The 22,186-nt window shown below is 44.3% G+C and overlaps 2 protein-coding genes across 5 annotated transcripts; one reads left to right on the plus strand and one right to left on the minus strand.

Annotated features, from left to right (window-relative positions):
* The first annotated feature begins 338 nt into the window (after positions 1–338).
* Positions 339–9,050, plus strand: VSTM5 (V-set and transmembrane domain containing 5). Of its 3 annotated transcripts, none has more exons than XM_048949533.1 (5): positions 339–643; positions 2,637–2,966; positions 3,066–3,203; positions 3,986–4,110; positions 8,935–9,050. In XM_048949533.1, exons 1-4 carry the CDS (start codon positions 559–561, stop codon positions 4,027–4,029), a joined length of 597 nt encoding a protein of 198 aa, XP_048805490.1. In that variant the 5' UTR covers positions 339–558; the 3' UTR covers positions 4,030–4,110; positions 8,935–9,050. The 3 variants fall into 3 exon arrangements, with proteins under 3 accessions (XP_048805490.1, XP_048805481.1, XP_048805501.1); XM_048949524.1 differs by lacking the exon at positions 8,935–9,050 and adding an exon at positions 4,676–4,791; XM_048949544.1 differs by lacking the exon at positions 8,935–9,050 and adding an exon at positions 4,627–4,740.
* Positions 6,983–22,161, minus strand: MED17 (mediator complex subunit 17). Of its 2 annotated transcripts, none has more exons than XM_048949156.1 (12): positions 21,882–22,159; positions 20,692–20,858; positions 20,023–20,242; positions 17,951–18,087; positions 17,750–17,834; positions 17,091–17,243; positions 16,240–16,370; positions 15,362–15,546; positions 14,827–14,964; positions 13,661–13,778; positions 12,278–12,437; positions 6,983–9,219 (listed from the first exon to the last, which is right to left on the minus strand). In XM_048949156.1, the coding sequence occupies exons 1-12, from the start codon at positions 22,111–22,113 to the stop codon at positions 9,014–9,016; spliced, it is 1,932 nt and encodes a 643-aa protein (XP_048805113.1). In that variant the 5' UTR covers positions 22,114–22,159; the 3' UTR covers positions 6,983–9,013. The 2 variants fall into 2 exon arrangements, with proteins under 2 accessions (XP_048805113.1, XP_048805122.1); XM_048949165.1 differs by having other exon boundaries at positions 9,103–10,125; positions 21,882–22,161.
* Between the last annotated feature and the right edge of the window lie 25 nt (positions 22,162–22,186).

Below are 22,186 nucleotides of genomic sequence, written 5' to 3' on the forward strand. Positions count from 1 at the left end.
CTGAGCCCCCTCATCTCCAGGCTGAACAGTCCCAGCTCCCTCAGACTCAGTCAAAGGGTTTCCATTTTGGGTGACTGTGTAGAGCCAGCTGGACTCGACCGTCCTGTGGGTCATTAAGGTGGGAATGACCTCTAAGCTGACCACGTCCAGCCGCAGCCCACCCCGCCGTGCCCAGTCCCTCAGCGCCACAACTCCGCGGTTCCCGGGCACCTCCAGGACGGTGACTCCACCCCTCCCTGAGCCGCCCGTGTCAGCGCCTCACCGCCCTTACCGAGAAGAAATGCTTCTAATGCCCAACCCGAGCCTCTCCTAGCGCAACTGAAGGCCATTCCCTCTCGTCCTATCGCTGTTACGTGCGAGCAGAGCCGACCCCCACCCGGCCACAACCTCCCCTTCCAGCTCGGGCTATGCCACGCGGCTCCCTTGGCGGCCAATTGCATCCCGCGATCGTATCGGGGCAGGGAGGAGAGGCGCGGGGAAGGGTCGGCGGGGAGGAGGAGGCCGCAGCCCGTTCTCGCGGGCCCCGCCCGGCGGGGTCAATGCCGCGGCCGCTCTCCGATGAGATTTGTGCGGGGATGTCGGAGACGCGGTGCCATCGTGGGGACCGTCACCCTCTGCCTGGCGGCCGGCTGGGCTCTGCAGAGTAAGTCCGCCCGCTCCCCTTCCTTCTTCCTCCTTGGCCGCGCCGTGGCCGCTTGCGGGCGCTCGGTGCGACGTTTGCTGTGCGGGCTGCCGCGTTTCTCTTGGGGTCCAACCGGCAGGACCGCGTGTCACAAATATTTGTCGGTGTTCAGATCTTGCGGTGCTGCGTTTGGCTCGTGGGCTGCATGGGGAGTTCAGGTATTTGCAGATAGTTCAGTGGAAGGGCGTATCTTTTTAACCTTTACCTTGCAGTCATATGTGCAAAAGAACTGCCTTTATCCCGGCATTAGAAGGCACTGCAGAGAGACTGTCAGCTCAGCTCTGGCCAGAAACAGAGCAAAAGGCCTTTAAATAAATGCAGGGAACTGAAAACAATGAGAGCAGTTTGCAGCGGTTACCAGGAGCTCCCATCTGTTTGTCTCACTGTCACAAAGCCCTTTCCCTGGCCTGCTCTGTCTCTGGGGAAGGCAGGCTGAAGGCGAGCACCGCCTGGCCGAGAGGTGCTGTGGGAGGGCATGGCGAGAACCCATGGAGGGAGAATCCCAGCAGCAGTGTCCTGGGAAGAGCTGAGGTCCTACTGCTGTTCCAGCTCGGCAGCAGCAGTCAGGCTACTGCTACTGAGGGTGGGGGAGCTGAACCAGGAAAAGTCCCCCCGTGCTTTATCTGCCTTCGGTCTGGTTTGATTTCTGCAGGCAGGAAACCCAGCCTCTCGCCAAGTTATCACTAACGTGCCATTAACTCAAAAACGAGGTGTGCCCATTGAAACTCAAATGTTTGGTGTTCTTCCAAATCCTCATGCAGGAAAACCCCCATGCAAGTAGGGTTATTGCAGTTACACATTAAACCAAATGATCCATTCTGTTCAGCAGTTATGAGCAGCTCCATAATCACATTAGTGGGAAGTGTGTGATAATTATTTTTTCGTATACATTTTTGCCTGGAAGTTGGTGCAAGAAGATCCCTCTGATGATGTGATTTATCTGCACTGGCAGATAGCTGGCTGTCCTGATGTAGCTGTTCTCTCAAACACTGCTAACACATTATTTCTGATTTAAAGCCTACATGACATCTCCAGCAGCCTGCTGTCCCTCTCATTATGCAAACATGATGAAGTCCTTGCCAAGTCTTCACGTACTTAAGCTTGCTACAGTCCGTGCTTTGGGGGGATGATTAGTTGATATAACAGCTTACTTTGGCCATGGCTATTAAGATTTCCATTTTAAACATAGAACTTCAAAGGCAAGCCAGTTACTGGTGAACACAAAAGCATTACTCTTGATCCACGGCATGAGGTAAATAAACCAGGTTTTGTATTTCGTCAGAATGTTTGTTTCATTTTAGTGTGGGCATTAGGCTGACTTGGTCTGTCTGAAGTCCCTATAAACTGGAACATTGTAATTGACTTTGGAAATCATAAATGCCATCCCTGTTTTGTTTGTTTGTTAAGTGCTTGGCAGTTGAGTTGTAAATTCATTACTGTGAAACGTACTGACTTTGGGGACACAGGAGAGATGGAGCTTTGGACTGTTCCCAAAAGACAGTTCATTTACCTCTGAGGAGGCTGTGGGTTGCAGGGCTTTGAGAGCTTATGAAGGAAGTGCAGCGCCTACTTTTCCCATACATGATAAAATACATTAAGGATGAGGTTTATGAGAACATGATGTGATTTCCATTTCTCAATTTGAGGTAATCAAAAGACCAGAGCTTCACACTTCCTTGTCAGAAGGACCCTTCCACACTTTTTCCTCGAAACACTGAAACACAAGCTGTTACTTGTCCTGTAAGACACAGACATTTCTTCTGACTGCAACCAAATAAAGCACGTATTTAGTCTTATGTTAGACACGTGTATTCCTACAGTGGTCAACAGAGAGAGAAACTCCTGTCCTGAAGTCACTAAGATAGGATGAAGTGCCCTCCCAAGAGGTCCCACCCTGCCCAGGATATTCATGTGCTGCACCCCTCCTGCACTCATTGCCCCCTTTGTCTTTCAGCTCCTGGAGGAGTGTCGTTAATTGTCCCACAGCCCAACATCAACGCAACGGTGGCACAGAATGTCCTCCTCTCTGTTGAGTACTCCTGTAGAGGCATTGCCACTGTGGAGTGGAAACATGTGTCGAGCTGGGGCACCACCAAAATTGTGGAGTGGAAAAGTGGGCATTACATCAACATATCCAGCGCCTATAAGGACAGAGTGACTGCTTTTGAAAATGGTTCTATACAGCTTCTGAACGTGGGCATGAGAGATGCTGGCTACTATTTTATCACAGTCACAGAAGAGTATGGAACCAACACCTATGGCACCATCATACTCAATGTTTATGGTATGAAACTCGTGGGATTTCTTAGCCTTACCCTGTGTTTAAACACTAACCTGCTCATAAGCAATGTCGTAACATCACACATTTCTGCCCTCTTTGCAGAGATTATCTATGAAGATTTACATTTCGTAGTGGTTCTCTTTGTATTTCTTGCTGCAATATCTGCCATTTTGATCTGCTTCATGTGGCTGTGTAACAAATCCCTCTACCTGTTCCAGAAGAAGACACATAAGCTAACAGGTATCTAAGAATGCAGCCCAGACACACGTTTTTCCAATCTGAGAAATCTGAGAAACTCACTCATGGTTTGAGCTGTAAAGGTGTGAAGTGGTGACAGAAAAACAAAATTGGAAGGGCTTGGCTGAGTCATCCTGTTTAACTCTTTACTAACACAGGCAACTGAATAATAGGTATTTAATTGAAAAAGATCCACAGGACATCTACCTTGTATTTTATATCAGAAACTAAAGAACACTTCCCTACATCATTAGCTGCTGCTGTTTTTTCACAGTGGACACACAGCTCATGAGCTTCTGTAGCTACTGAAAATGTTCTTACCATGCCAGTTTGGGTAAAGCCTCTCCTTCCTCCAGTTAAAGCCAATTTTCCTATGCAGCAAGAGTTCTTCAGAGTCTGAATTCAGTGCACTCCTTGGCAGACTTCAGGAATACTGCAGTTCTGGAGACTTGCTCTGTCATCATCCAGAACAGGATCCAATGACTTATGTTTCAGTCCCATCTTAGGAGAGCCCTCCTTTGGAAGTCATGGAGCCCTGTGGACTTTGTTTCACTTTCCATAGTGCTTTTTGTCTTGTACTTGACAACTACTGTCACATTCAGGGTTCTGAGGGACTTATTATGTGGTCAAATATTTTGAAAAGATGCACTTAAAAGCAAATTCTAGATGAGTAAAACTGGAGTTAAAATTAAAAATGTCTCAGCTATTAACATGGAGTTGTTAATTTTGCAATGCTGACCTTCCCATCCACTTGCCAATCAATAATTTCATCCTTTCATTTGCAGCAAGTACAACTGAAGAAATTGAATTGGAAACCATTGAGTGTTAGCCAAGGACTGTCTCATAACAAAAATAACAACTCTACCTCAGGAGAAAGTATTGGCAAGAAAAGCAAGAAGGAACCTAAAAGGTAAAGTATTTGTGACTACCATAAAAAATTCCTGACTTACACTGCTAATACAGGACCTGAAATCAGCAGTGTCTGATGGACTTGTTTTGACCTGTTATGATTTCAGCTCTGCTAGTCAGAGTACGTGTTCATGGCTGAGCACAAACACATTTTTGTGGCTAACTAATAAAATCCACAGCCTCTGCCACTCCTAAAAACAACCAACCAATAATACCTACCTGTAAGAAAATGATAGTGTTCCTGCAGGACACTTGCATTTTGGCTACAGCAAGTCCCCTGTTACAAGCAGAATAGCATTTAGGATCACTCTATGATCCTACGAATAAATTTAGTGTCTAATTACAATATTACATTAAAAAATTAACTGCAAGGGTTGAATCCTGTTTATTATGCACATGCTGCTACTTTCAGTCATAAGGAATTTCCCAAAGCTCTGAACACAAGCTGTAATTCTGAGACAAATCTGACATTGAAATAATGCCAAGATGGTCAAAGTTCCTCTGCTTATGCTTCCAGTTGTTTACACTGCCCAGGGACGTGAACACACATTTTATCACATTGCTAGGAAAGGCTGTCGAACAAGGAACTGTGCACAGGCACTGAAGATGATGCTGTCTGAAATGATTGTAGGATAAAAAACTGACCCCACACCAGTAGAGTGGCAAAACATTGAAAATGTAAGTGACCAAGGGCTAGTCTGTGTCTACAGATACCACATGGCTTTTTGAGCTTAACTGCTGCTACTGCCTCTTCCACACTTCACTCACTTGTCTCATAAAGCTTTTACGAGTCGTAGAATCATAGAATTGTTTGAGTTGGAAGGGACCTTTCAGGGCTGTCTGGTCCAACCCTCCTGCAGCGAACAGGGACATCCACAGCTTGATCAGGTGCTCAGAGCCCCATCCTGTCTGACCTTGAGTGTCTCCAGGCGTGGGCAACCCACCACCTCTCTCAGGTGACAGTTTCCCTCTTCTCAAGGTCAGCATTGCTCAGCAGCTGAGGTACCACAGGTTTGATCCATGAAAACAAAGAACTTCCTATCAAGTGCGTAACAGTGCAGATAGAAGCCACAAAGGCTTTTTCCAAAGCACTTGGAACACAACACTTCTGAAAAGTCAACCCCAGACTGAATGGCCATTGCAGTGCACAGGGCCTTACAGCCACTCATTAATTCAGGTGTTAGATTCAGCTGGTTGCTCCTTCCTGCACCCAGGAAGTAAGAAACTGAAAAATAAAAGAAAATCCCAGATAAAACACAGCTCAACGAAGGAACAGTTTGTTCCAGTTCTTCACACTAAAAATGTATTGCCAGTCCTCTGCATGTCTGAGTGAATTAAACCTAGGTGACACAGAAGCTGAAAGTGTTTCCTTTAAGTTTGAAGGACTCTGAAAGGTATTCATGTAATATACGTAATACTTTTATTTCTGCATACCTATTTCCATTTATTACTTTTAATTCCCAAATCTTAGAACTTAAACAAAGTGCATAGGCTAAGCTGAGCACATATCTAGAGTTGCTTAGAAAATATGATAAGTGCAGCTGACATTTAAAACCATTTCTTGCCTACAAACATTTACTTGAATAAATATGACAAGTCAGAAAATGTATGCAGGCACAAATGCCCTAACTCGAAAGTTGGTGACCACTGAAAATCCTTACAGTGTATGTGCACTGTAAAAGCAAAGAGAAGTTCCCAGCTAGCATAGTAGAGACCTGCAAAGAACGACCAGGGGGTCTGGTGGATGAAAACCTTAACATGAGCCAGCAGTGTGCTCTTGCAGCTCAGAAAACAAATGGTATCCTGGGCTTCATCAGCAGGGACAGGGAGGTGATTGTCCCTCTCTACTCTGCCCTTGTGCGGCCCCATCTGCAGTACTGTGACCAGGTCTGGAGCCCCCAGTACAAAAAAGACAGAGAGCTGTTGGAGAGGGTCCAGAGGAGGGCCTCAAAGATGATCAGGGGGCTGGAGCACCTCCCCTACAAAGACAGGATGAGGATGCTGGGCTTGTTCAGCCTGGAGAAAGAAGGCTGCAGGGTGACCTCATTGCAGCCTTCCAGTACCTCAAGGGAATCTACAAACAAGAGGGGACTCAACTCTTTGAGAGGGTAGATGACAGCAGGACAAGGAGAAATGGTTTTAAGTTGAGGAAGGAAAGATTTAGGTTGGATGCCAGGGGGAAATTGTTTACTATGAGAGTGGTGAGGTGCTGGAACAGCTGCCCAGAGAGGTTATGGATGCCCCATCCATGGAGGTGTTCAAGGCCAGGTTGGATGGGACCCTGTGCAGCCTGGTCTAGTATTAAATGGGGAGGTTGGTGGCCCTGCATGCGACAGGGGGGTTGGAGCGTCAGAATCTTTGAGGGCCCTTTCAACCCAGGCCATTCTATGATTGATAGTTGGAGCTCTGAGCTTGGTGAAAGATACAGCAGCATCAGATACCCAGCCTTGGCTCTAGATGCTTTTAGATAGTGATAGCCAGAGGAACAAGGAGGCAGTAACTAGAGCTGCACGCTGCTTTTCCCATAGACAACTCCTTGCTGAAAAATTTTATCCACATTTTAAAATGGTTACTGGTACAGCAATAAATTATTCCCAATTCTGTGAAACTGGTATTTGCCAATAATATTACTTGTTGCAGTAATTGATATAAAGAACGTGAGGATGAAATGCCTGTGGCAGCCCATTGCTGCACACGAGCTGGCTGAAGAATTTAAAATTTTTCTGCAAGCTGTTACAAAAGTATAAGCTTAGAAATTAATAGCAATTCATTTTCCACTTATAAACTGCATGCAAAACTGCAGCAAAAGGTAATATTTGCAAGATTCCAAGAGATCAAGGACATTAATGCATTTTGCATTTAAACTGTAATTAAAGAGATGTCCAAGTTCACAAAACTGCTTTCGTAATCAAGTGTAAAGGTCTTAGTGCTCTCTAAACGTACCCAGCTTGTGCTTAAAGGCATACTGCTAAGAGCTCCAACTTCGTGTCTCAATTTAGAGGTCATACCAGCCTGTTTTCCATCAGTATTGAATATTCCTTTTGTGAAAGGCACTCTGCAGGCTCCTGCTCCTAGTTTTTACTAACAGCTAGGCCTGAAAGTCTAAACAACTTTCTGTGCCCATCACATCCATGCACTTCTGAAACAAGATAAATGATCCCCCTGCATCCTTCTTTTTCCTCCAGAAGGAAACAAATCCTGCAAGCGTGACAACTTAATAACTCCAAAGTGATTATTTGGTAACCAAGTGCTTCTTTGACAAAAAGGCTGCTGCTCCATGCAGACTTGTCAGTTGAGGTTGAAAACAGTGAGGTACACAGATCCATTTAATTAATTTTTCATACATACATCTGATTTTGGGTGAGATTTTTGTGCTGTGTCAGGTGCACAACGTGCTGGGAGCTGCACTGCCACCCCCTGTTCAGTAAGGAGCAAAACCTGCTAGCCAAGCAATATGGGAACAGGCAGTTGTGTAAGACTCACCCACCCCAAGATGATCAAGAGACCTGTGTGCTATTTTCAACCATTATTTTTTCAATTTCATGAATTATCCAAGACACCTTATGAGAAATGCCTTTCTCTGCCACATAAGTAAGAACTTCAAGGAACTGAAATAACAGTATGTTCCACAATGGAAAATTTCAACACAGTATAATAGCTGCTTTGGATACACACTGAACAGCAGCTTGCCAAAAACAGTTGCTTAATAGGTATTTCTAACAGCTATTCCATATTGCTCAAGAACGTAGCAAAAGAACAACTGTCACTACAGAAGGACAGTGTTTAATTCAAGCATGTTCTATGTGCAAAAAGTTCTTTTCTGTGTATGTATGTATATACACACCTTGTAACACAATGTGGATGAAAATCTTAACCAGCTTACACAGACCAGTTTCAAAGAGACCTTTAGCCATTAATGACAAAGCAAAAGGAAAACTGGGCAAAACTTTAGTAGAAATATCAAGGCAGCTATAATTACAACAAAGAAGGAGAAACAAACAAAATTACCTCTTGAAGACCTCAAGGGAGCTGACCTCTAAGAGAAAACTATCATTTTTCTGAATGGCAGCAAATGCCAGGGCAGAAAACAAAGAACAGGATGACTATGGAGATCCAAGGCTTATTACGTGAGTTACCTGCTCTTCCTCTTCCCAGTCTGTTCTTTCTAGACATGAATTTACACAAAAAAGTTACACAAAAATTCAAACTGGCAGGAGAATTTTAGACGTAAAGATCATTTCCTCGACAAGCTTGCAAACAACAGAAATTATGCAGTAACAAATACTGCATAAAGTCACCTACAGCCACGTCACAAGCTGTGACTGTACAACCCTCAACACCACTGTGCCTCTCCACAAGAGATTCAGTGCGTGACCCAGAGCCGCACCAATGCAGTGCAGAGGTATTCCCTCAACCCCAAGCCAAGAACATCACACACTGAAGACTTGTAACTTGAATTTTAAGCAATGGTACTTTCCTCAGGATATCAGCCACTAAAAGGTTTATCAGCTTAAATGTCAGAATTTTCTTTTTATCAGAAACGTTTATAAAAATCTGTTCAGGAAAAACCAGAGGCTGGGAAGGAAAGGGTATCATTTTGAGCAGGCACCTCTCGTAAGGCAAAGGACTCTTGAATTTCATTTTATAGAAGAAAAATACAGTAATCACTTAGGAATGTTGGTCTAGGTAGAGCAGCCTGCAGAGATACAGCTGAAAGGAACTCTTGGAAAAAGCTGTATTGCACATCATTGATAATGCTTTATTATAAACCCTACAACAGATGCATCTGTACAGGAAATAAATGTGGTTTTGTTTTCTTGTGTAGCCCCACAGGCTGAATCATCCTTTGTTGCACAGGCAGCGCAGCAACGACTCAAAGCCCCCACGAGGAGACTGAGAGATGATCAGCATGGAGTCAGGGCTGCCATGAGCAGCTCCATTTTATACACAAAGTTGCGCCCTTCCATTTTATTCCACTGGACTTCCTTGAAGGGCCCTCGAAGATGGTTCCACTTGTTGTCCTGCAGCACGTCGCCCTTGGGGAGATCTTTGCACTGACTCCGTGGAAACTGAACCATAACTTTGCTGCCACTTTCAGGACCATTACGTACTGTGATGAACAAAGATTTTATGAGTATTTTTACTCATGTTAAATACCCTCCCTCATGTATGCAGTACATTATTGTTGAGTCAATTCCAAACACGCTGGAAACAAATGACAAATTGCCTTACATGTATTTATGTTGTAAGCTGGTTTCACACTTTTTCACTACAGTTTTTATGTTGGCACTGCTCTCTGCTAAAGCAAATCAAAGAAACATTTGACAAACAATCCACAGAATACATATTTCACATAAAGTGCAAAGAAAAATAGCCTTAATAATATCAAATTGTTGGGTGGTTTTCTTGTTTTTCCTACTTAAGTCTTATCTCTAAGGCGATCCCTACCATTCTATTCCAAAAAGTACATTTTAATTTTCATGAGCTGCATCTATTAAATATTTATTCTATTGGATACCTCTCTGGAGAGGAATGAAGACAGGACTGCTGTTATCATCAAACTGCAAGTTTGGTGGAGAGAGAGTGATATTCTCCAAATCTAGGTGACAGTTTTTTTGCTTGTATTTCTTCGTTGTATTTATTTCTTTTCTTTTGGTGGTGGAGGGCTCATTATTTGGTTAAGGAGGTACCACTCAGCTTTCCCAAACATTACACCTGTGGCAGCGGATCAAAACTGCTGTATGACCACTTCAGATCTGAGAAGCACAGGTGGACACACAACTTATGCATCAACCAAAACTAACACGTGTGGATCCAGAAGCTACCTCAGCTGCCAGTTCTTTGCCTAGGAAAGGTAGTCTTCAAAATGTAGACCAGAGGAGCCTAGTCTTCATCTAGTCGAAACCCCTGGCACAAAGCAAGGTCTTCAAGAGCAGGTTGTTCAGAAAGATTTCCAGTCAGGTTTCCACAGCCTCTTGGGGCAACCTGGGTCCAACCATCCTCACAGTGAAAAAGGCTATTATGATTAAATGAAATTTCCTTGTATCAGTTTGTGCCCATGGCTGGGTGCCACTGAAAAGAACCTGGCTTCATTCTCACTGCACTCTTCCCTTCAGGTATTTATGGACACTAATGATGTCACCCCTCAGCCTCCTCTTCCCCAGGCTGAACAGTCCTAACTCCTTCAGCCCTTCCTCACAGGAGAGGTGCTCCAGTCCCACGATGCTCCTTGTGGCTGTTTGTTGGAATTCACTCCAGCATGTTCTGCCTCTCCTGTACCCTCCTCCCCATGTGTGGGACTTAGCACTGCCCTTTACTGAACACCCAGAGGTTCCTGCCAGCCCAGTTCTCAATGTGTTCAAGTCTTAGGATGGCAGCACACATATTATCACATTATCAGCTACTTCTCATTTTTGTATCACCAGCATCCATTTTTCTATCACCAGCATCCAGCTGCTCCATGCAGCCATGGTCCCAGTACTGAACTCAGGGTTATACCACACTTGCATCCAGCTGGATTTCATGGCTGAGGATCACAACCTTTTAAGCCTGGCAATCCAGCCTGCCTACCTCCTATTCCATCACTCTGTCAATCAAGGGGGATGTTGGCATACAGTCTCAAAAATCCTGCTAAAATAGAAAACATCCATTGTTCTCCCCTCACTTATTGAATTAGTTATCTCACTGTAAAAAGCTTTTGGACTGATTGAACGTAATTTCCCCTTCATAAATTGATGTCAGCTACTCCCAATCATCTTATGTCCTTAATATGTTGGGAAACTGCTATGTTTTTTTACCCCTTCACCTTTTTAGTAACTGCAGTGAGGCTGACCAGATTGGAGTTTCCCATTCTCCTTCTTTAATATATGACACAGGCCTTCCTCCTGTCTTCAGGAATCTCTCCTGATCAACAGGACCTTTAACGGATCATCAAGATCATCATTTTCAAGCTACGCCAGGGGAGATTCAGGCTGGACATGAGGAAGTATTACTTTTCAGAAAGGGTGGTCAGGCACTGGAATGGACTGCCAAAGGAGGTGGTGGAGTCACCGAGCCTGGGGGTGTTCAAGGAAAGGCTGGATGTTGTGTTGAGGGACATGGTTTAGTAGGAGCTATTGGGAATAGGTGAACGGTTGGACTGGGTGATCTTTTAGGTCTTTTCCAACCTTAGTGATTCTATGATTCTATGATTCTAAGAGTGAATTTGCAGTGACACTGACCAGGTCCTTCAGCGCTCACACACACATCCTACATCCTTCTTTGTTCTAGACTCACAGAATCATCCTTTAACCTCAGTAAGGAGGGTCAGGTTAAGTCCGGATCCATATCATGGGGACATGGGATTTCTGAAGGTCAGTCTTAAGACCAAAGGAAAGAAGACATCAGGTACTCTAGCCTTCTTCATGTTCTGAGCTACCAGGTCCTGTCCCCACTTAGCAGCAGGCCCAGGCTTTCCCTAGGCTCTCTTTTGCTGTTGACATACTGACTGAAGCTCTTTACTACTCTGTATGTCCCACACCAAATTCAATCCCAGATGCACTTTAGCTTTCCTATTCCCATACTTGAATTCTTAAGCAGCATCTCTATCATATTCTCAGGTCACCTGCTTCTGTTTTTTGTGGCCTTTTTCATCCGAGTTGAATCACGAACTCCTTGTTCACGCAGATCTTCTGACACCTTGCACAACTTGGTGCACATGCAAATGATTATCCCTGACCTGAAAGAGGTGATCGTTGGAAAAAACAACCACCACCAACCAGCTCTTCTGGACTCCTCTGTCTCTTCATAGAACAGCATCCCAGGTGATTCATCCAAGCAGATCCCTACAGAAAACCCTGTGCTCCTTAAGCCCAGGGTTGTGATCCTGTTGTTTGCCTTATTCCCTCCTCTCAAGATCACAATGGTTTCTGCAATCTGTTTTTTCTGTGCCAGTTCTAAGAATTATTTTCATGCTTGTCTAAGTCAAACCTGGTTTAATAATTAAATGGCTACTTGGCAAAGTACTCATTCGCTTTAGGTGCCAATTCCACACACAAGAGATCATTTCTAGAATATTTTGCTCTAAGTTGTCATTGTTCTAAAAAATCCTGGAGACCGATTTTAGAGGAAAGCTTAAAAACCCTTTAGAACTTAAGAATTCTGTACACGTTTGAAATAGGAAGCATTACCTGAAATGGCATAGTCTCCATTTGGCGATGCTACAGTTATTGCAGATGCATTGCCAATACTCTCCACTGGCCCCAGGCCAACGTGGTTGCTGAAGCTCAGCACGTGCCATCCCATAACTTTTGCAAGCTGCTGAACTGCATGGACTTGGTGCTGCGACATCTGAAAGGTGACAAGAGGTTCATCTTCTCATCAGTATTAGCACACCACAAAATGAAATACAGAGGAACTACAGCTGGGTTCTACTATGGGTTTTTTGAGTGGTTTTGTTGTTGTTTGAGTTTCTTTTCTTTGTTTTTGTTCTTTTGGTGGTGGTGGTTGTTTAAAAAAAAAACAACAAACCCCAAAACATGTCATGTATGTCAGGATAGCTTTGAAGGCAGAGGCAACCACTACATCAAACACACCACTCAGCCAGATGACTTTTTTAAGTACTGCTTTCAATTAAGAAAAAAATAACCCAACTGTTATGAAAAGGATTTTGAAATAATATCTTCTCTTGGACAGAGATCTTTGCTGTAAGATATCTAAATTACCTTTGCAAATATGTATTAACAATGCAAGCTCAAATAAAGGCCAAGGTTCTCTGGCACATGATTATCTCTATTAATGCTCAAGGGCTTTAAGCTTTGAACTTCAACAACTTACAAGATTAGAAGAGAATGTTTTTCCGCATCAAAAAGTAACACTTGTTGCAAAGAATAACCCAGCACTGTTAGCAGTTCTCTGAAAGTCTAAAACCACATCTTCATGAAGAGATACCATCAGTAGAATCTGTTTCAACTTGTTCTCTTTGCCTTGTGGAGTTTGATGCAACTGCACCAGGCCAAGCACCGTTACTACAGACCTGTATTGTGACTATTTGCAATGTGTATTAGGGAGACTGTCACTTCTGAACAGAACCAGCAGCTTGCTCCACGCAATTAACAAGCCTCAGTTCAAATACCAGCTGATTTAATAATGGTTGCTGCAAAGTAATCATTAACAACACAGTGCTGAAATGACAATAATTTTGGGCTCATTAAGATCTCTAGATTGGATTTGGTTACAGTAAGTTTAATATATTGAATACCTTGTAGCCTGCTCTCACTGGCTGGTTCTGAAGTCAGCAACAAACCTATAGCCCTGATAATGAGTATCACTATCAGCAGTATTTCTAATGGAAGGGCAAAAAACTGATTGCTGCTAGTGACCTGGTATTAGATTTTATAGCAGTTGCTAAATTCACTATACAAACATACTGGAAAATCCAGTTATCCACCTTTCCCGTAGGCAATAACTTCATTTCAAGTTTTCTAATGTTTTCTACACAGATAAAGGTGAGATTTTCACTTCTGTTCCCCAAAATACCAGAAGAAAAGGAAGAACAAAGTATACAAGTATACCTGAGATAAAAGGAAATCCTGCAGCTCTTGCTCTTGATGAGACAGTGTAATAACTCTTCCATCTCTGTGCACTACTCTGATTTGTTCAACTCCAATGTTGAGCTGTAGTTGAATGGATCTTTGAAAACAAGATACACATTTATTCAGAGCGCATTTTAACACCTCAGAAAATAGGAAGTTTGTTCTAAGAACACAGAATTCTTCTGATTACTTGATAAGAACTCTAAGATAAGGATAGGGCAAAGCCTGTGGAATACAATACCAACTTCAAACATCTCAGTTACATCATTCACCACAACGTCCCCCTCTATAATGCAGGGCAAATGTATTCCATGGCACATTCCCAGAGCTGGTCCGCTGCTCGTTCAAGTCAAATCCTGAGGTACCTCACAGCCCCCTCCCTGCCCCTGTGCCCATTTCTTTCCAGAAGACAGGGGAAAAATTTACTAAGGAATGGTTCTATCCTGCTGTCAAGATTTAAGCAGCACAGGTACTCTGGAAGAGAGACTGCAAACTGCACCAGTGTGGACAGAGCCAAAGAGAACTGCTCAAAAAGGCCAGAGGGTGCTAAGGCAAACAGCTCACCCACCCATACCTATCAGTGAACGCACCAATGGTCAGCACGTAGGCATCCGTTTCCACTACCTGAAGTCTCATACTTCAGTGACAATACAGTAATAACATAAATTACATGAGCTTTACATTTCAGTGCCTCTGTAATCAAGCTAGGGCAGAGCACTGACTAGCTCTCCATGCCCAGATTGGAAGCTTAAAGGCAAGCATGTACAGAAACACTCTATATTCAGCTATCTCCATACACCTCTGTCCTAAAGAACCACTTTCCTCTTCGAACCTTTCCCTGAAGGAAACTGTGCTAGATAACTACTTACTAAGTTTCAACATTAAATGCACTGTAAAGTGGGTGAGGAGGTAGCTGTTCCTTCTCACCACTCAGAAAAACACAACAGTTGTACACAAAAACAGGCCCCTAGCTTTCTGTTTTACAGCAAATCTAAAATTGGGGGTTAAAACTAGATGATCATTGTGGTCCTTTTCAACCCAGGACATTCTTTGACTCTATGACAATTGCAACACACTACTTGTATATGCCGTGCTACTGCAATGCCAGTTTACAAATAGAAAGATGCAAATGTTTTCATACTTACTTGCATATCTGTTCATACCCTTGAGAAGTTATTAGAACTTTAACACTGGATTCATAAACATCATTTATATTTGACCAGTGGGCCTGAATCTGAGGATCCTCTATACGACTAGCCAGACTGTCAATGGTTCGAGCAGTTCTAGAGGAAAAAGAGACATTCCACTCAAAATAACATTGCTGACTTGTGCTGTTATCTTCTTTAAAGGAAATGAGTCGATGTACTTCAAAATTCTAGCTGCAAATTAAGCATGGCTGTTTACTGTGTCTATTTCACATATATTCTGCAGAAGTATTGCTGCAGTATTCTTCAGCATCAGCTGCTCAGCAAAGAACATTAAAAAGTATAACAATCAGCAGCCTCCATCACAGCTGTCACAGACCTCACTAAAAGGAAAAATTCAGATTTCTCTGGCCAAGTATTGTGTGATCATACATCGTCATCCTTCTCAGTACTTAAACAAAGAAGTAGAAACTGAACACTGACAAAAATCCTGTTTTCCATAATGACCCATTTCATCACACAGCTCGTGACCCACCTGCGCCTCAGAAAGATGTGTTTTGCCTGTTTTATGATCTTTTCCAGAAGTCCTTCGTTTGACTGCAAAGAACTGATTTCATTTTTATCAAAAGCCTGTGGCCCTGCCAGCCTCATTCTCTTGTGGCCAAAAGGGGCGCTTGCTGGATGTGGCATCACTGTGGAGCTCAAAGTTTGCTTGTGACACTGCAAACAATTGTTAAAAGAGAAAGTGACCAAATAACACAACTGCAAGATTTAATACACATACTCTGAATACGCTGATTCACATCAAATCTTAAAACTGTTCCCTTTTTTACATGACTTCATGGCTTCTGGAGCCACGTCCTATGCATAGGAACACTTTCTGGAACACGCTTTCACAACTGCTGAGACATCTGCACTTTCTCTGTTCAGGGAGGGAGCACATCTCTACCTATTTCCCCAGGTCTTCCCATTCAATTACATGACAATCTAAAGCACTGAAGCAGTGATCAGACCTCAAGTGAAGCAAAGTTACTGCAGACATTTATTGATCTTTTTTTGTAGAAGTATAATCCAAATCAATACTCAAATCATTAAGTACTTGATAAACACTAATTACACACAGAGGTAGAAAAGGGAAACTGAGGAGCTGGACTGAAAACACCCTTGCATGGCTTTTCCCGAGTGAGCAGCCAGGTTTAAGCTTTGGTTCAGAACCAGTGTGCCATTAAAGCACAGCTGGAACTCCTTAGTCACCACCGCACAGTAAACCTGACCAGCAGGTTGCTTCACAGAAATGGACAGAAATTTACTGGCCTCTAGTGGCCATCTGTCATTACAGCAGTGCATAAGGCCTGCAAGTCCAAGCAAAAGCCAAAAAGAGCCCCCTCCAATCCTGGACTATGAACGCATTACCTCTCTGATAAGTTGATGCAAATTATGTTCCAGAACATAGAGATGATCCTCAGGATTCTGTTTTTCCGAAGCAGACTTCTGTGATTTTTTGTCATTGGAAGAGTGACACAGAGAAATAGACAACTGCAAACCTGTGCAAAGCAGGTTTTATTTAATAATAAGGACACAGTTTCCAAGCAGGCTGTTGAGAACTTATTCTTGACTTTACACAGACATCAGCTTTACAACCAACATCCACTATCTCAGAGAAAAAAAATGTAGAAATCAAATGATGGAGAGCACAGCAGCAAAAGCAGGTAACAGTGTTCACTGAAGTGTTGTCAGGCCAACTACTACCTCAACAGGTTGATTTCATACCTATTTCTACAACTCAAACCCACACACAGAGGAAAGAAAGAAAAAGGAAAAGGTTTCTTCCTAAGTAGTTGTGCATCCCTTGTATGAATTCAGCAGCTCTGACCCATCTTCATCTTCTCTAATTGCCCCCATTGAAGAGCATCACCCTTAGTTCCACAGATAACCCATCAACTCTCCTCTGAAGTTTCACCTACACGAAGCAGTGATCTTTGCAAAGCTCCAAAACATGTACCTATCACTACAGTTGACAAAACAATGTTAAGTACTACTGACAAAACCCAGAGTCTGTGTAATAAAATATGAGTAAGTTAGAAAATAAAGTGTATTAGGTGAATTTTACTATAATTAGCAAGTAAAAATTTGGGAAACTCTGTTTTTCATAATCTTTGAAAAGCAAGGTTAACGCTTTGCTTTGTTTCTTAAACTAAAAAAAAAAAAAAAAGAAAAAGTCTCATAAAACAGAATTTCAGTCTGTATTTAACAAGTAATCCTACCTGGGAAAGGCTGAGAGATGATCTGATTTTTCACAACAATGTGAGGAATTTGTGACTTAATTTGAACAGCTTCTCGTGACAGCTGGGCAAAGATTTCTTTACACAGGAGAACATTCTGTGCAGTCTCCAGTTTTGTCTGCCAGTGCGGGGTACCTGAAAATATAAATTCACGTCTTCAGAAAAGTAAAGAGAGGCTGCTTTTCTGTTCAGATACCAGATATTCTACAGTAGTTGCCCTGAATGCCAGCACTGGAGTAGTAAGGTGGTATTAATGGTTTTAAACTGAGACAGGGGAGGTTTAGGTTTGATATTAGGAGGGAGTTTTTCACTCAGAGGGTGGTGACACACTGGAACAGGCTGCCCAAGGAGGCTGTGGATGCCCCACGCCTGCAGGCATTCAAGGCCAGGCTGGATGTGGCTCTGGGCAGCCTGGTCTGGTGGTTGGTGACCCTGCACATAGCAGGGGGTCAGAACTAGGGGATCACTGTGGTCCTTTTCAACCCACACCATTCTATGATTCTTCTACAAATTGAGTATTTCTCAGAATTTATTTAGATTAAATAAGAATATTCTTGTCCACTCTTCTTTAAAGCTTTATGCGAGAATTTTCAAATTAAATATCACCTATTTCTTGAGAACACACCCAGAAAATAACATACCTGGTTTTGATTTTGGCATGGGTCTTTTAAAGAGATTGACTGTCCCAAGGTCACCAATGTCTGGAGCTTGTTTCTGAATAGAAACCTATGTGGAAAAAGAAGGAAGAAAAAAAAAAGAAAAAGGTTACCTGAAGTTACTCTTTGTTGCAAGCATGCAAATAGCATAAAACCCATGCTTTTGTATTGAATTTTCTGGCAAACCTTTATATAGGCTGATCCCTCTAAATCACTTGGGATTTGAACATCCAAAGGACAGTAATCCTCAGGTATCTTTTTATCCAGGTCAATGTCAGTGTTTTTAATCACCTCAAACGTGCCATGATGAAGGAAAAGGGAGCCTAATCAAAGAAGAACAAAGACACATGTAGTAGAACCCTAAAATCATCCAAGTTGGAAAAGATCTTCAGGATCATCAAGTCCAGTCATTAATCTGATCTACCAAGTCCCATCACTAAACCATGTCCCTTGGTACATGTCCACATATCTGTTACACATCTCCACATGGGGACACCACCACCTCCCCAGGCAGCCTTTCCAACCTTAAACTACTCCCTTCATGAAGAAACTCTTCCTAGTATCCAATCTAATTTCTCCTGACACAACTTGAGACCATTTCCTTGCACCTTATTGCTTGTCACCTAAGAAAAGAGACCAACACTCTCCTTGCTGTAAGCACAGAATCACAGAACAGCCCAGGTTGGAAGGGACCTCAAGGATTGTGACGCTCCAACCCCCCTGCCGCATGCAGGGCCACCAACCTCCCCATTTAATAGTAGACCAGGCTGCACAGGGTCCCATCCAACCTGGCCTTGAACACCTCCAGGGATGGGGCATCCATAACCTCTCTGGGCAGCTGTTCCAGCACCTCACCACTCTCATAGTAAACAATTTCCCCCTGGCATCCAACTTAAATCTTTCCTTCCTCAACTTAAAACCATTTCCCCTTGTCCTACAGTTATCTACCCTCTCAAAGAGTTGAGTCCCCTCTTGTTTGTAGATTCCCTTGAGGTATTGAAAGGCTGCAATGAGGTCACCCTGCAGCCTTCTTTTCTCCAGGCTGAACAAGCCCAGCTCCCTCAGCCTGTCTTTGTAGGGGAGGTGCTCCAGTCCCCTGATCATCTTTGAGGCCCTCCTCTGGACCCTCTCCAACAGCTCTCTGTCTTTTTTGTACTGGGGGCTCCAGACCTGGTCACAGTACTGCAGATGGGGCCTCACAAGAGCAGAGTAGAGGGGGACAATCACCTCCCTGTCCCTGCTGGACATCCCTCTTCTGATGAAGCCCAGGATACCATTTGCTTTCCCAGCTGCAAGGGCACACTGCTGGCTCACGTTAAGTTTTTCATCTATCAAGTCCCCCAAAACCACTGTCCAGGTAGTTGTAGGGAGCACTGAGGTTTCCTCTCAACCTTCTATTCTCCAGACTACACAAGCCCACCTCCCTCAGCCACTCCTCATTATTCTCATTTTCTAGTCCCTCCAACTTTGTTACTCTTCTCTGTACACATCTGAGCAACTCCACATCCTTCTTGTAGCGAAAGGCCCAAAACTGAACCCAGTACTCAAGGTATGGTCTCACCAATGCAGCATGGAAGGGGCAATCCTTTCCCTAGCTCTGCTGGCAGCACAGTTTCTGATGTGGGCCAGGATGCTATGGGCCTTCTTGGCCACTAAGGCACACTGCTGGCTCACATCCAGACATTTTCTAACCAGCATCCCAGGTCCTTTTCTGCCAAGCAACTTCCCAGCTGCTCTTTCCCACACCTGTATTGCTGCAATGCGTTTGTTGTGACCCAAGGGCAGCACCTGCCATATGGCTTTGATGAGACTCAAGGAGAGTCAGAGCTACGGCTTCTTCATTAATGGAAGATGAGCAGCTCTAAATCTCTACCCACCTTCACTGCAACAACAGGTGCCCAAAATAATCAGTATAGATGCCTACGAATCTGTGTTCAGAAAAGAGACTCCTCAATTTAAGAAAATGCTTCATGGGCTTTTGTCTATAAGGCCTACTTGTCAGCCAGTATAGAACTGTTCTGTAAAGCAATCTTTACTGAAACTCTTCTTGCCTTTAAAATCACTTTCTAGGTTAAGGATGGTGGGATATTTTCCCTGATAATAAAACAGGTGTTCTCTTACAATTCTGTCTCATAATTATGTGTTATTAACTGATATGTATTATTAAACATACTCCATCTGTTTTTTTCAGATTAAAACACTCTATGTAAAATCTTAATATTCATTTCTAAGTAAAGGAATAACACCCTACTGCATACCTGCACTTCTGTAGCTCAGATCACCAAGAATTTTGTCTCCCACTTTTCTCAGCTTCCAGTGCTGTCTCAGTCTCAGTAGTTCTGAGTTGAAGTCTCTTTGTCGCTTATTTTCCTGGTTTTCTGCAACTGATTTGGATAATCTTTCTGCTCCTTTTAGCAGGATCTGAGCTGCACCTGCTAATGACTTCTTTTTTGAAATCAGCTGTAGAAACTGAGGATTCTAGGAGGAAAATGAAACCCAACAAACATGTCATGGTTTCTGCTGTGTCTTGTATGATGCTGTGTTTTGGCTTTGGGAAAGAAATAATGTTAATAATACAACAATGTTTTAGCTGCTGCTGAGCAGCGCTCCACAGAGGCAACAATGCTTCAGCTTCTGACACTGTGCTGACAGTGAGGGAGCTTTTGCTGGATGCTGAGTAGCCTATTCAGAATTACTTTCACATCAGTATTATATGGCCACAAGAAGCACTTTGATTTACAACTCCAAGAAGCCACTGAGCTCAGCATCCTTTCCCACTCTGAGCCCTCCTACTCACCCATAGAGCACAGGATGAAGACACCATGTGGAACACTACCAGTTTTTGTACTTATCACTCACACAGAAAAGCCTCAGTGTAACAAAACCTTCAGTATAAACACACAGGAAATGCATAAGCTGCAACGAACCTGCTTGGCAGGAGGAGGATCCTGCACCACTGGATCCAGAGTCATGAACTTTTTATCCTTAACTATGCTGAGGACATCATACAGCACACACATTTCAGTCAGGGCACTTCTTAAGTTGTTTCTCACTGAGTCCCAAGGCCAGAGGGACGGCTGAAACTTCACCAACCCTGAAAACAAAACAAATACAGACACAAGGTATGTTTTGAGAACGAGTCTTATACCCTATCATTTTACAAACCTGCCACAAAAGCATAAAACACAACGTGATACATGGGTTTATCTTATCTCCCTTTTCCCAAGGTGTTTTCTAGGCCTCTGTCAGAAGTATTTTAGAATCATTTGAGTTGGAAGAGACCTTTAAAGGTCATCTAGTCCAACTGCCCTTCCACGGGACCCCTACAGCTACAACAGATTGCTCAGAGCCAAGTTCAGCCTGACCTTGAGGGTCACCAGAGCCATCTCCATCTCCCTGGACAATGTGATCCAGTGCCTTACCATCCTTATTGTAAAAACAGTTCTTTCTTATATCCAGCCTAAATTTCACTCTTTTAGTTTGAAACCATTTCCCCTTATTCTGTCACAACAGACTCTGCTAAAGAGCCTGAGCCTTCCTTTCTTACAGCCCCCCTTTAGATACTGAAAGGCTGCTGTCAGGTCTCCCCACAGCCTTCTCATCTCCAGGCTGCACATCCCAGCTCTCTCAGCCTGTCCTCATAGGAAAGTTGTTCCATCACTTGGAGCATTTTTGTGGCCCTCCTCTGGATGCGCTCCAACAGCTCCACGTCTCTGCTATATTCAGGACTCATCAGTGCTCCAGGTGAGGCCTCACAGCACAGAGCAGAGGGGCAGGATCACCTCCCTCGCCCTGCTGGCTGTGCTGCTCTGGCTGCCCAGGATACGTATGGCTCTCTGGGCAGCTAGGACACACTGCTGGCTCACGTCCAGCTTCCCATCCACCAACACCCCCAAGCCGTTCCCAGCAGGGCAGTGCTCTATCCTTACAGAGATAGCGGTGTTTGCCATGCCGCAGACGCACACCCTGCACCAGGCTCAGGGGAACCCCACGAGGCGCTCCCGGCCCGACCCCGCCGCCCTCCGGGTACGCACAGAGCAGCCGCAGCGGCCGCAGTCCACGCACCCCCACCCCGAAGGCCTCCGGCAGCCACACCGCCCGGCCCAGCCGCCCCCACCTTCCTCATCCTCCGCCTCGCTCGGCTCGGCCCAGGCGCGGCCCGCCGAGCCCGGCTCGTCCTCCTCGGAGCCGGAGCCCTGGCTGAAGTCGATGCGCTGAGCCAGGCGCGCCAGGTTCTGGGACATGGAGAGGGGCTGCAGGTAGGTCTCGCTGCCATCCAGCCCCACCTCCTGCACCTGTTTCTCGCACGCCGACTCGATGCTGATGCGCACCGCCGGCACTCCCGCCATCTTGGCGCGCCCTCCTCGCCTCCTACGGGTGCCGGGCGGAGCCGCGAACCGAGCGCGCTCGGCTGTTTCCGGA

This window comes from Lagopus muta, chromosome 1, assembly GCF_023343835.1.
Source record: "Lagopus muta isolate bLagMut1 chromosome 1, bLagMut1 primary, whole genome shotgun sequence".
Taxonomy (NCBI): Eukaryota; Metazoa; Chordata; class Aves; order Galliformes; family Phasianidae; genus Lagopus; species Lagopus muta.

Coding starts and splice junctions, on each gene's coding strand:
- VSTM5 (XM_048949533.1), top strand. CDS start 559: ATGAGATTTGTGCGGGGATGTCGGAGACGCGGTGCCATCGTGGGGACC. Junction 2,967..3,065: donor CATCATACTCAATGTTTATG/GTATGAAACTCG, acceptor CCCTCTTTGCAG/AGATTATCTATGAAGATTTA. Junction 3,204..3,985: donor GAAGACACATAAGCTAACAG/GTATCTAAGAAT, acceptor TTTCATTTGCAG/CAAGTACAACTGAAGAAATT.
- MED17 (XM_048949156.1), bottom strand. CDS start 22,113: ATGGCGGGAGTGCCGGCGGTGCGCATCAGCATCGAGTCGGCGTGCGAG. Junction 17,244..17,749: donor CATGCCAAAATCAAAACCAG/GTATGTTATTTT, acceptor TTATATTTTCAG/GTACCCCGCACTGGCAGACA. Junction 14,965..15,361: donor CACATCTTTCTGAGGCGCAG/GTGGGTCACGAG, acceptor TTTTTCCTCTAG/AACTGCTCGAACCATTGACA.